Source organism: Papaver somniferum, chromosome 4 (genome assembly GCF_003573695.1).
Source record: "Papaver somniferum cultivar HN1 chromosome 4, ASM357369v1, whole genome shotgun sequence".
NCBI classification, from domain to species: domain Eukaryota; kingdom Viridiplantae; phylum Streptophyta; class Magnoliopsida; order Ranunculales; family Papaveraceae; genus Papaver; species Papaver somniferum.
The window spans coordinates 95914684-95926830 of NC_039361.1; the positions used below are offsets into that span (position 1 = coordinate 95914684).

General features: G+C 42.4%; 1 protein-coding gene across 1 annotated transcript; it reads right to left on the bottom strand.

The window, feature by feature from the left end:
* Positions 1-6750: 6750 nt before the first annotated feature.
* On the bottom strand, positions 6751-7218 carry LOC113272848. Its single transcript, XM_026522642.1, has one exon. The coding sequence runs from the start codon at positions 7216-7218 to the stop codon at positions 6751-6753; it is 468 nt and encodes a 155-aa protein (XP_026378427.1).
* Positions 7219-12147: the final 4929 nt, after the last annotated feature.

Sequence of the window (12147 nt, forward strand, 5' to 3'; positions counted from 1 at the left end):
GTTTTATTGTCTCGACTCAGTCCATAGACAATCACTTTCGGAGAAATGACTTATAGGTAGGAAAAGTTTTAGATTGAGGTATATTTGGGTACCCTCGTCTTTTCAGGTCCTTGGGCCTACGGTTTTACTACCGCAGATCCCAACGTCCCTCGTACCGCTCTTTCCTCGCCTGAAAAGTATGATGGATATCAGCCTTGGGTTTTCAACCATGCTGCTTCTCATGAGGTAACCTTCGTTTTCTTTGGAGGTTTTTCATTTTGTGCCTTTTTTGCAGCCTTTGTTTAGTATTCTGCTGACTTTTTTCTGTAGTCTGCCCCTGCTTCTTCTGCTGGAACTGCACCTGGTTCTGCTGCTAGGACTGCTCCGGGTTCTGCTGGTAATTCCTTATCCACTAGGACTAGGAAAAGTAAGGCTTCGACTGAAACAACTATGCCAACACCTGCGGAGGTAAGGATCATAACCCTACCTTTGTTTCCGTAGGTTCCTTAGTACTTTTCCTCTGATCCTTAGTTGGCGCATGTGTTTTTTCACAGTCTTCCAAGAGAAAGGGCAAGTTGAAGGTTGTTATTGATCCTGAGGAATATGATGAGGATCCCAAGGCTGGTGAGGAGGTGCCGGATGACGAAGATATGGAGGACATTGAGGATACTGGCCTCAGCTCTCATTTGGACGATATTGAGGAAGATTTCTCCAAGGATAACTCCAGTCTCATTCGTGTTGAATCTGTGGAGGGTGAGAACCTCCAAATGAGTGGATGTATCACTGGTGAGCCTGTTAGTGTTCAAGCTCAAACTCCTACTTCGCTTCCAAGGGTACCCTCGTTTTCTGCTCCTAGAGGTGCATTGCTTGTTGTCTCGGCTACTGCTGGGGTTGATTTCGTAGCTTCCAAGAGTCTTCCTTCGTCTCATGCTACTTCGTTTCAATCGAGTGGATCGTTTTCCAAGTGTGTTTCCCCCATGGTGAAGTTTAGTATCTCGGGCTCTCAGTCGAAGAAGAAGGTTGTGCTTTCACTGCCCAGTTTCTCCTTCAATGCTACTCCCACCTCATTGGGGAGCGCTCAGTCTGTTCTACTGCTCCTGTTAGTGAGGTTGTTGGACCTCCATCTTCGTCACCAGATTGGGCCGTACTGGGTAATCTTCCTTGTGCTGGTGATATGGATTTAGGTGGTGTTCAAGCTCTTTCTTCGGTCCCAAGCTCATCCACCATGCCGTATCTCCGCCGTAGTGAGGGTTCGGTACTCGTGCCCCACGCTCGCTCCCAAGTGATTGGTTGAACCATTGCTGAATCTGAGAAGGGTAAGTTACCTGAGAATTTGAGCCTTGGGAGTTCTGACGATGCTATTCTTGAAGCCATACTGCGGGATCAAAAGGTCCCGTTTCTGCTGAGGTTGATCGTCACCATCTGGATGGTTCTTTGGAGATAGCTTCTTAGCTGGACATCCTGTATGCTCAGTATCGTGTGGCTAAGGATATTTTCTTTGACCCGGACTGCCTTTGCTCTAGTCAGAGCTTCGGTGAAATCCGCAGGGGTGGTATCCAAGAGATGGAGGCTGTTATGGACACCTACGCTGATTTTCTTCCTCTTCTTTCGTTGTTCTCAGTAAGTGATTTCTTAATTGACTGTTTCATGCTTTGCTTTGAACCTTCGTTTGTTCTTATGCTTCGTTGTTTTCAGCTTTGCAAATAAATAGATATGGGTTGTACCTTGTTCAAGTTTTATAGGGCTAAGTGTACTCACTTGAATGCTCTGTTGGAGCGCGCTTGTCAAGAATGTGCCCTTGTTAGCACACAACAACCTTCGTCTGGTGATACTGCTTCTGCTGCTAAGAATGTACCCTTGTTGGAGGAAGATCTGAGAAAGACTCAGAGATCCTTGGAGGCTTGTTTGTTGGCCCTCGAGAGAGCTAACAATGCTTCTGAAGTTTCCTAAGATGGGAGCAAGGCTGTTGATTCTGCTTTGGATGTTGAGTCCTCCAGAGCCATAGGTTCATTTCTTCTTTTCCGTAGCTTTGTTTTTATTTCTGTTTGATTGCATAGTCCTGAGAAATCCTGCGCCTGTCATCTGGTAACCCTACTGAGCTTAGACATCTCCGGGAACAGGTATTCAAGTTGACCTCCGATATTTGGTACTATCAAAAGAAGTATGATAGGTTAATGAACGTGATTGTTCATAACGAGGATCAACTTTCTCTCGAGTCTTCTCATAACGCGGATCTCGTGAAGAAGATGGCTTTGCTCCGTAAGGAAGGTGACGAAGCCCTTAAGTGGAAAGAGGGTCTCATTTTAAATCAAAAGGAGGATATTACCTTAGTTGAGAGGCGCCTCTCATCCCAAGAAATCATCCGCAAGAAATATCATGCAGATTTTGAAGATGCTTGTGCTTCGTTGTCTAAGGTTACTGCAGAGCGTAACGTTTTGTCTTCTGAGGTCTGCTCTCTTAAGAGTAGACTTGTTGAGGCTGGCTCCGCATCGTCTTCCATGTCCCATGCATCCTTGGTTAAGATATTGGAAGAATTAGAGAATATTTACCAAGCTTTATCCTCTGAGAATGCTTCGCTCCAGATTGATATTGATGATCTTCGGACTGAATGAGATACCCTTGTAGAAGATCTCGAAGCCGCTGAGGTGGACCTTGATGAGGCCCAGCATAGTTTATAAGAATCCCTTATCCATGAAGGAGGTAGCTTAGGGTATTTTATATTTCTGGCAGCATTCTTTGTTTTCTTTGTTGCCTTTGCTTATTACTTATTCTTTTGTATCCGCAGGTCTCCAAGAGCATATGGTGGGTGCAAACGCCAAGATTAGACGTCTTGAAGGCCAACTACCATCACTGGAGATATCTCGTTAGTTTGATGCTGCTGCTAAGTTCAAGGCTGAGGCTCTCCAGCAAGCTAACGATTAGCTTAGTGCTCAGGTGATGGAACTTCGTCAGAAATCGGCTTCGGATCTGGAGGCTCAGTCCTCTCAGATGAAGGTGAAATTTGAGCATTCGGCCATTGATTATATCAATACTTCCTATGCTGAAGCCGAGCTCCAAGATGAAAGAGTTGTCTTTCCTCGTCTTCCTTACCCTTGATCCAGTCGTATTCAGCTTATCTTAACTGAACTCTTTGTTGTATTATGCCCTCAGCAGAGGTGCCCTTGTGTTGTCTCCTTTTCTTGAAACATTGCTTCGTGATGGTTTGAACCTTCTTTATCTGCAACTTTTTAAGACACGTCAGTCGTATTTTGGTAACATTATTACTTTACCTATGTTATTGCATAAATATTTTGTTTGTAGGCATATTGTGTCTAATTTATCGCACATTCAAGTCGTCACAAGCTGCTAAGGTATCCTTAACCCTGGGTGGAACATTCATCGTCCTACCTAAGTATCCTTTGGCCAGAAGGTACCGTGGTGGCGAAGGCTCCTACGTGGGCAATAGTTTTCCTGTAACCCTACGCGTTCAGCGCGAAGACTGCTTTACTTCGACAAGGTATCTCTATAGGGGATATCTTACTTTTTCTTACTGCCTCATGAATAGAACTATCGTCCCGAGGATCCGAGTATTGACATATGCACAGTTATGTCTTGCCTTGTATCATCGTCAATCCTGATGGAGGGTTCTAGTCTAACCCAATTGTATTAACCGAAACTAATTCTTTAGCAAAAAGTTTTTTCATTGATTAATAAGGTTTATAATACCTTTTATCAGGGATAGAACATGGTGGGTAAAGGCTCGTTCCTTTCTTCTCCTGAGTAATCACCATTATCTTACGGGTAATCCTTTTTTAGGTACATTGCATTCCAAGGGTGTTGCAATACTTCACCTTTGAGGGTCCTTAGGTAATATGACCCTTTGCTCAAACAAGAACTTAAATGCATCTGTGTCCCTAATTCTTGCCAAATCCTTCGCTTCTACCTATATGGTGAAAAAATACATAGCAACAATAAGATATTTTCTCTTCGAGGTTCCCTCTATCAAGGGTACGACAGTATCAACCCCTCATTTGGCGAATGGCCAAGGGCTGATGACCGTGTTTAGCTCCGTTGCTAGTGCTTTGATCTTCCTGGAAAAGCGTTGGCATCTTTCACACCGCTTAGCCACGTTCTTTGAGTCTTCGTCCATGCTTATCCAGTAGTATCCTTGCATTTTGGCTTTGACCGCCAAGGGCCTTCTTTCGCTATGGTTGCCGGCATCTCCGCTGTGTATGTCGTGGATTATTTTCCTTTCTTCGGTTCGTAAGAGAAACCGCATCAAAGGTCCAAGAAATGACCTCTTATACAGTATCCCATCACGAAGGTTGTACATTGATGCTTCTGATTCAAGTTTCCGAGCCTCTTTGACATCTGCTGGTAAGGTACCTTTGTCGAGGTATTGGTGAATTGGAATCCTCCAATCATCCTCCGCTTCATATTCGTTGTCTTCTTCTGACATGGATTGGTATTTGACAGACTTTTCGGCTTCGTTATCTGGTTCTCTTACTTCTTCGTCTTCTTTTTCTTTCTCAGCTTCTCTCATGAATCGATTTTGAATGGACAAAGCCTCCTCAGTGCTTGAGATGGGTCCTTATATTGAAGGTTCATATATTCTTCCAATTTGTACAACAGTGGTGCTTCTGTCCCTTAGCATTGATGATATGAATGCTAAGGCATCTGCGTGTCTGTTATCCTTTCGAAAGACATGCCTGAATGTTACGTTGCTGATCTTTGACGCATGCTCCTGAACTAGCTTTAGATACGAAGATAGCACTGGATCCAAAGTTTGGTGTTTGAGCTCGATTTTCTAATGACCAACTGCGAGTCACTAGTCAAACGAACATCTGACAGGCCTAGCTCCCATGCCAAGCGTAGACCATGTATGACCACCTCGTATTATGTGTTGTTATTGGTGTATTGTTCGAATTCTAACCTGAATGCGTAGATGTGTCGATCTCCGATAGGGGTTGTTATTACAATCCCAATACCTGCGCCTTCTCCATTGGAGGAGCCATCTACGAATATTTCCCATCCTCGTGAGTTCTGAGGTTCTAAAAGGTCCTCTGGATCTTTCTTATCTTCCTCAATTCTTGGGATATCGTCTATCTCTGCTTCGACGCTGAGAGGTTGGTCCTCCAGAAAGTCTACTAGGATTTGTGATTTCTCAGCCTTCCTGGTTTCAAAGATGATGTGGAACTATTTGATCATGGCATTCCATTTTTCCACCCTTCCAATATTTTATGTGTTGTCGAGGATTTGACCTATCTGATCCTTCATGAAGACTCGGATGGCATGTGCGTCAAAATATATCCTAGTTTCTGTGTTGCCACTACTAAGGCATATATAAGTTGCTCCACCTTGGTGTAGTTACGCTCCGCTGAACTGAGTATCTTGCTGATGTAGTATATGGGATTTTCTCCTTGTCCTTGGTCTCGTACCAATACTGCGCTCACAGCATAGCTTGTTGCTGCTAAGTACAAGGTGAGAATTTCACCTGGATCCGGCTTCTGTAGGATGGGAACTGAAGCCAAGTATTCATTGATCTTATGGAAAGCTTGCTCGCACTCCGTGGTCCACATGAACCTGCTTCCTTTCCTTAGTGTATCGAAAAATGTTTTGCATTATCCGATGATCTTGCTATGAATCTTCTTATGGAGGATAAGATAGCTTTTGTACTCCTTTTAGTGTTTGTGGAGATGGAATTTCCATTATTGCTCTGAACCTTTCGGGGTCCACTTCTATTCCTCGCTTAGTTACTAAGTGCCCTAGGAATTTTCCTGAGGTTACTCCGAACGTTTACTTCTCCGGGTTCACCTTCATGTGAAAGCTTCTCATGGCTTAGAATATTTCCCTTAGGTCTAACAAGTGATTTTTCGCCTCTTTTCTTTTGACAAGCATATCGTCCACGTAGACCTCCAGTATCTTGCATATCCATGGCTTAAAGATTTTGTCTACCAATCGCTGGTATGTTTCCCCCGCGTTCTTTAGTCCAAAAGGAATCCTTGTATAGAAATACAAGCCTCGTGGGGTAAAGAACGCAGTATGATCCTAGTTTTCTTTTGCAAGGGCGATTTGGTTGTAACCGGAGTATCCATCCATGAAGGATAGCCTCTGATGACCTTCGGTTGCATTGACCAGTTGATTGATGTTTGGAAGTGGGTAGCTGTCCTTGGGACATGCTTTGTTGAGATTGCTAATATAGATGCAGATTCGTACGCCTCCGTTCTTCTTAGGTACGATTACCATATTAGATATCCACGTGGGATACTTTACTTCTCGTATGAATCCTGCTGCTAGTAGTTTTTGCAACTCTTTTTCTACCGCTTCTTGGTAGATATCTACCACCTTGCAGATATGTTGCTTGAATGGTGGCATTTCTGGTCTGAGCCGAAGACGGTGGGAGACCAAATTCGGATCAATTCATGACATGTATTCTATCAACCATGCAAATACATCTGCGTAGTCCCGTAGTAGCCTTTGTAGTTGCATCTCCTCGTCTTCTTCTAGCAAAGTTCCGATGTTGATCATCTTTGGTTCCTTCTCGGTGCCGATGTTGATTTTCTTTGTTGGTTCCACTGGGGAGAAGGTTTGCTTATGAGGTCGTAGAGGAGTGCATTTCTGTAATTGTCGTTTGGCAGAGACGTTCGCCCTCGGAGTGGCAGAGGTGCTTTCCTCCGGAACTGAGGTGGCTTCGGGTACTAATAAGGTTCCGTCCTTCACTTCCTTGGTGTTCTCCTTTCGTCTTTTTCTGTCGTAATGTTGGGCAGCAACTCTTTCTTCGTTGAGCCTGACCTATGCTAGATTGCATATCCTTGCGTCTTGCTGGTCACCTTTGATGTCCATCTCACCCATAGGTGTAGGGAATCGAAGGTACTGGTGATATGTTGAAGTTGTTCCTCGTAGACGATGGACCCATAGCCTTCCCATGATTACGTTGTATGGTGAAGGTGCTTCCACAACGCAGAACCTTGTACTGGTTACTAAGGGTCCGGCGCGCACCTGTAAGACAATTTCTCTTTTTGGTATAGAGACTGCTCCATTGGAACCGTATATTGTGCAAGTGGATGAATCCATTTGCTCAACTGTCAAAACCATACGTAGGTAAGGTTCATAGAATAATACATTCAATGAGCTACCCCCATCAATGAGGACCTTCGTGACGTTCCATCCGTGTATAGAAAGAGTGATCACAAGTGGATCGTTGTGCATCTCAACTTCTTGGTTGACATCTCTTGTTGAGAATATTAATGGTGTATCCATCCATTATTCCCAAGTGCTAGTAGGTGGTCCACCTAGCTTGAATACCTCGTGGGCTTCTAGATTTCTTCTGTTTCGAGCTAACTCGAGGATGTCTTCGAGTAGAACCTCCTGACCTCCGCTGGAGAAGGTAATCATATTGATGTATTTGTCGTCCTGAGGTAGTTCTACCCTTTTCTTGGGGGCTACCTCAGTATCAGCTGGTTGTATCTGCACGTACTCCATGAACTTGCCTTCGTCTATGAATCTCTGGATCTTGTTTCTTAGGTGATAGCATGTATTAGTTGTATGCCTGTAGTACTGGTGGTACTCATAGTATTACTTAGCATCCTTTGTTTTATCCGGTTGCTTTCCCCTAGTGTTAGGGTATGGAAGACCCTACTTTGCTTCTTCCTTGCTTAAAATGTGGGAGATTGTGGTGTTTAGCTTTGTGTATACTTTATCTACGAATTATTCTCTTCCTCTTCATCTGACTTTGCCATATACGTATTTGGATCTTTTGTCTTAAGAGATGGTTCTGCCCCCGGCTTCATTTTGCCTCTTAGGTATTTCCGGAATTGGTTCCAAAGAGTTGGTTCGTTGCGGATCTGTTGTCGTCTTTGCTTGTGCCCTGGGGTTGTCCTTCTGTATTTCTTCAATTCTGATGTAGCGATCTTGGACAACCCTAAGCTCTCCTTCAGAATCAAGGGCTCGGTTATGAAGCTCCACGAAGATGGATGAGGTTCTGTCAAGTCCATACTTATAGCAATTAATGCTAATTTCTGGATTGACTTTCTCGATTGCTTGGCATGTCTTTTACCACCTGTCTATGTATTGCATTAATGTCTCCCGAGGTCCGATATCTAAAGAAAATAACCTATCTAATCTTGCCTTTGTTTACTTTTTGTACGTGTATGTATCTAAGAACACCGTAGACAATTGCTCGAAAGAGTCAATTGAGTTTGCTGGTAAGTTTCATACCAAGCCAATGTTGATCCTGTTAAGCTTGCAGGAAAGTACCTACAAAGTACTACCTCATCTCTTTCCCAATAGCAAGGACACGAGTGTAATACCGTAGGTGAGATGCAGGATCAGAGGTTCCATTGTATGCCTGAAACTAGGTACTGGACATTTTGCAGGGATAGGCTCCCTCAAAATGCGAAAAGACAACGGATATGTTGTCGCTTCCCGGAGCACCTCTTATAACCTTGCTCTTGCGTGACCGGTTTTCAATCTTTGTATCTCTTTTCGCATTTTCTCCATTTGCTTCATGACCATGTTCACATAGTGAGCATCTCTTGAGAATGTATCATCATAGTAAGACTGAGAGGGCTTGTAAGTTGGATCCATTTCGTTTGGATCATGCTGCGGTATCTTGGCTTCCCCTAGTGGGTTAGCCTTTGGTGGGTTAAGATCCATCCTTCGTCTTCCTGGGATATCTCTGTTCTCACGCCTCTTTAACGGAGGGTGAGTTTGGGAACCCTCGATCTGTACATCCAAAATATCTTTCAGGTTCTGGTTCTCTTGGGCCATCACGTGCATTCCATCCTCATGCTCCTTGTTACGGAGTAGCAAAGCTGCTACTTGTGCTGCTATTTGGTCTTCATTGTGGATTCCACCACCCTGAGGAGTGCTGTCGGCCGGATCCTCAGAGTTATCCACTCCTTCTTCTATGATCGGAGCGTCAGGATCTAGCTGGATCGGAGTTAGGTTTCCAAACCCTCCTCCCGTAGGAGCTGAGGTTCTGGGTAACCCTACGTTGGCCGCATGTGGCTTTGTTGCATTAAGATGTTCCGGCAATGGCATATCGTAAAGTGGATGAGCTCCTGATGTTTTCCCCATCCCTTCAACGGGAATATGTGGCTTGTTAGCGAATGTTCTTCTTGCTATTTCACTTTTCCCGTCCTCTGCTTCTGTTCTTTGGTTCGCTTGAGATGGCCTTTGAGATCTTCCTCTCGTGACTGCTGGTCGTGATCTTGTTCGTAAATTATTTGGTTTATGCATGCCTTCGGCTTTTGTTATCCCGTGGTTACAGAAAAAACGACAAAAATTTGCTACTTGGGTGCCTTCGTCAAAAGTAGCACTTAATGCTCTGACATAGAAGATGTCTGAGCAGCTTTTTCAGAAAAATGACTGAAATGACGTCTGGAAAGACAGGTATTAAATTTCTTATGACACCCTTAGAAGAAAAAAACAACCTTAAACATTGAAAATAATTGAAAAATGTGACAGATCTTTTTGAAAGATGGGGTATTAAATGCTTGAAAATATTTTTGCTTAAGTCCTCGCTGAGATTCCTAAGTGCTCAGAGGTACTCAGATCTGAAGGATACTTTGTCGGAAAAGGTTTTTTAGTACAAAACAAAAGTTTTAACGTTTTGTGAGTACATTTTTGGAGAAATTTTTATAGATATGTAAGATTGCGAGTCTTTAGAGGCTATGAACTCCAAGAACTTGCGAAAACAATGGATGAACAAATCACTAGAGAGTGAGATTCATTGCAGTTGAACTCATATCTCTTCGTTAAAGAAGATGCGTAATTTGAAATAAATGACGGAATATAAAAACTCAAGCTGGTGAGCAAAACCTTCTAGCGCCAAACTGTGACTACTAATTTTCCCATAGTCTACGTAATGTAAACAGATCAGAGGATCGGATACTATGTAGTAATGATACCTCTGTTGAACTTATGATACTAAGTAATAAATGATATCTAAGATCACAATAATAACGAAGAATAATAATGTAGCGTGAATACTTCTAAGTTATCATAAGACACAAGATATAACATGGTTCTACTTTTTCCTACGTCCACTGGGTAATGAATGATTTGTTTGAATTAAGTTGTGGTGGTTACAAAGATCTTAAATGCTTCCCTAAGTAACAGAGAGAACTCAAGTTGAAGTAAATACTTAAGTTCTAAACATTAAAGAGGTATAAGCTTAAGACTAGATTTTCTTATCCTAGATATTGAATGCCTTTAGTTTGTTGGTGAGGCTTGGTATTTATAGCCCCCTCTGCTCCAGGTATATATTTGTTGTCTTTGGGTCCATCGTTTCCTGATATGCCTTCCGCACAAATGGTACCTTCGTTCTCCGCGTGCTTTCTCCAGTCGAACTCTTCCACCTCGGCTGACCCACGTTCCTTCGGGAACTTCCCAGCCTCAGTACAGATTGTACCTCCGTTCACCGCTAACCTTTGCCAGTCAGATTCTGCCACTCACTTCTCTCCACGCGATTTTGTTATGCGTGTAAATAAGAGACTTGTGCATTTAATGTTGATTAGATGCGTCATTTACCTCAGTCCCTTCGCTAGATGCCTCTCTCTAGACTAGGCTTTACTTTATCCATCTTAGAAGTCGAGGTATCCCTTATTGGGATGAGATAAAGTATATCTACGAAGGTATCCTCTGCTACTTAGGTTTCTCTGTATAGCGAGGGCTACACAGTTATTCTACATGCGACCACTAAGATCGTGACATGTGCTCCGCAGAAAATTGGTATTCACACTTATAGCTAAAGAAGCATGGTATATTCTTCAACAAGAGTATGGAGGAAACAAGAAGGTAAGAGAGTTGAAACTTCAATCATATATAAGAGATTTTGAAAATCTTAAAATGAAAGATAATGAAAAATTAAATGAGTTTTTTAATAGAGTTGTTGAAATTGTTAATCAAATGATGATGTGTGGTGAAAAGCTAGAAGAAAAAAGTATTTGTGAGAAGATTTTTATTTGTTTACCGGAAAATTTTTTTAACCCATTGTGGATGTTTTGGAAGCAGCAAAAGATCTCTCTACAATGAAATCACAAGAGTTATGGGCTCAATTAAAAGTGTATGAGGAAAGGGTGTCTCGACATGCCGAGAAATAGATTGAGAGTACTTTACAATCGAAAATGAATTTGGACTCTAAAAATTCAGAAATGAAGAAAATTGAGTACAAGGGTGATTCTTCATCAAACTACAAAGGAAAGGGAAAATACAATAGAGGAGGAGAAATTTCTAAAAACTACAAAAAGGGTGATCCACCGAAGTGCAATTTTTGCAAGAAGAATGGTCACTTGGAGAAGAATTGTTGGAGCAAAGGAAAACCCCAATGTCATCATTGCAAGAAGTATGGACATATGGAGAAGGATTGTAGATACAAAGAAGATGAAGAACAAGCCGGTAGAGCGGAAAAACAGAAGAAAAAAAAATTTTGTTTTATGCTTGTCAAAGTGCTATAGAGACTTCCAAAAGTGAAGTATGGTTTGTAGATAGTGGTTGTACAACTCATATGTATGGTGTGAAAAGCTTCTTTGTGGATATGAATACATCTGTAAATTCTCTAGTGAAGATGGGGAATGGGAACATGGTTCAAGCTAACGGAAGAGGTACAATTTGCGTGCAAACTATCAATGGAGCAAAGTACATTAGAGATGTTTTATATGTTCCGGATTTGGCACAAAATTTCCTTAGTGTTGGGCAACTTGTGGAGCTTGGTTACGTTGTCCACTTTGAAGACGGATATTGCACCATTTATGACAAGAAACACAAAAAAACAGACAAGTAATGAAGACTATCAAGATGGAAAAGAATAAAAGCTTTCCAATTGTGTTTGAAAAGGAGAAGAATGTTGCGATGAGGATGGAAACCATGGATGAAACGTGGTTATGGCATAAAAGATTTGGGAATTTGAATTCCAATAGTCTCAAGGTGCTTTACAACAAGAACATGGTGCAAGGACTTCCACATCACATCAACAACAAAGCAGGAGTATGTTAGGGTTGCGCACTAGGGAAGCAACATCGCCAACTATTTCCAAAAGGTGTAGCATGGAGAGCGAAGGAAATTCTTGGTTTGGTACATACCGATGTGTATGGACCAATGAAGACACCAACTCATGGAGGTAATAGATATTTCATTTTATTAATTGATAACTTAACTCTCTTGACTTTGGTGTATTTCATGAGGCAA

Coding starts and splice junctions, on each gene's coding strand:
- LOC113272848 (XM_026522642.1), bottom strand. CDS start 7,218: ATGGATACACCATTAATATTCTCAACAAGAGATGTCAACCAAGAAGTT.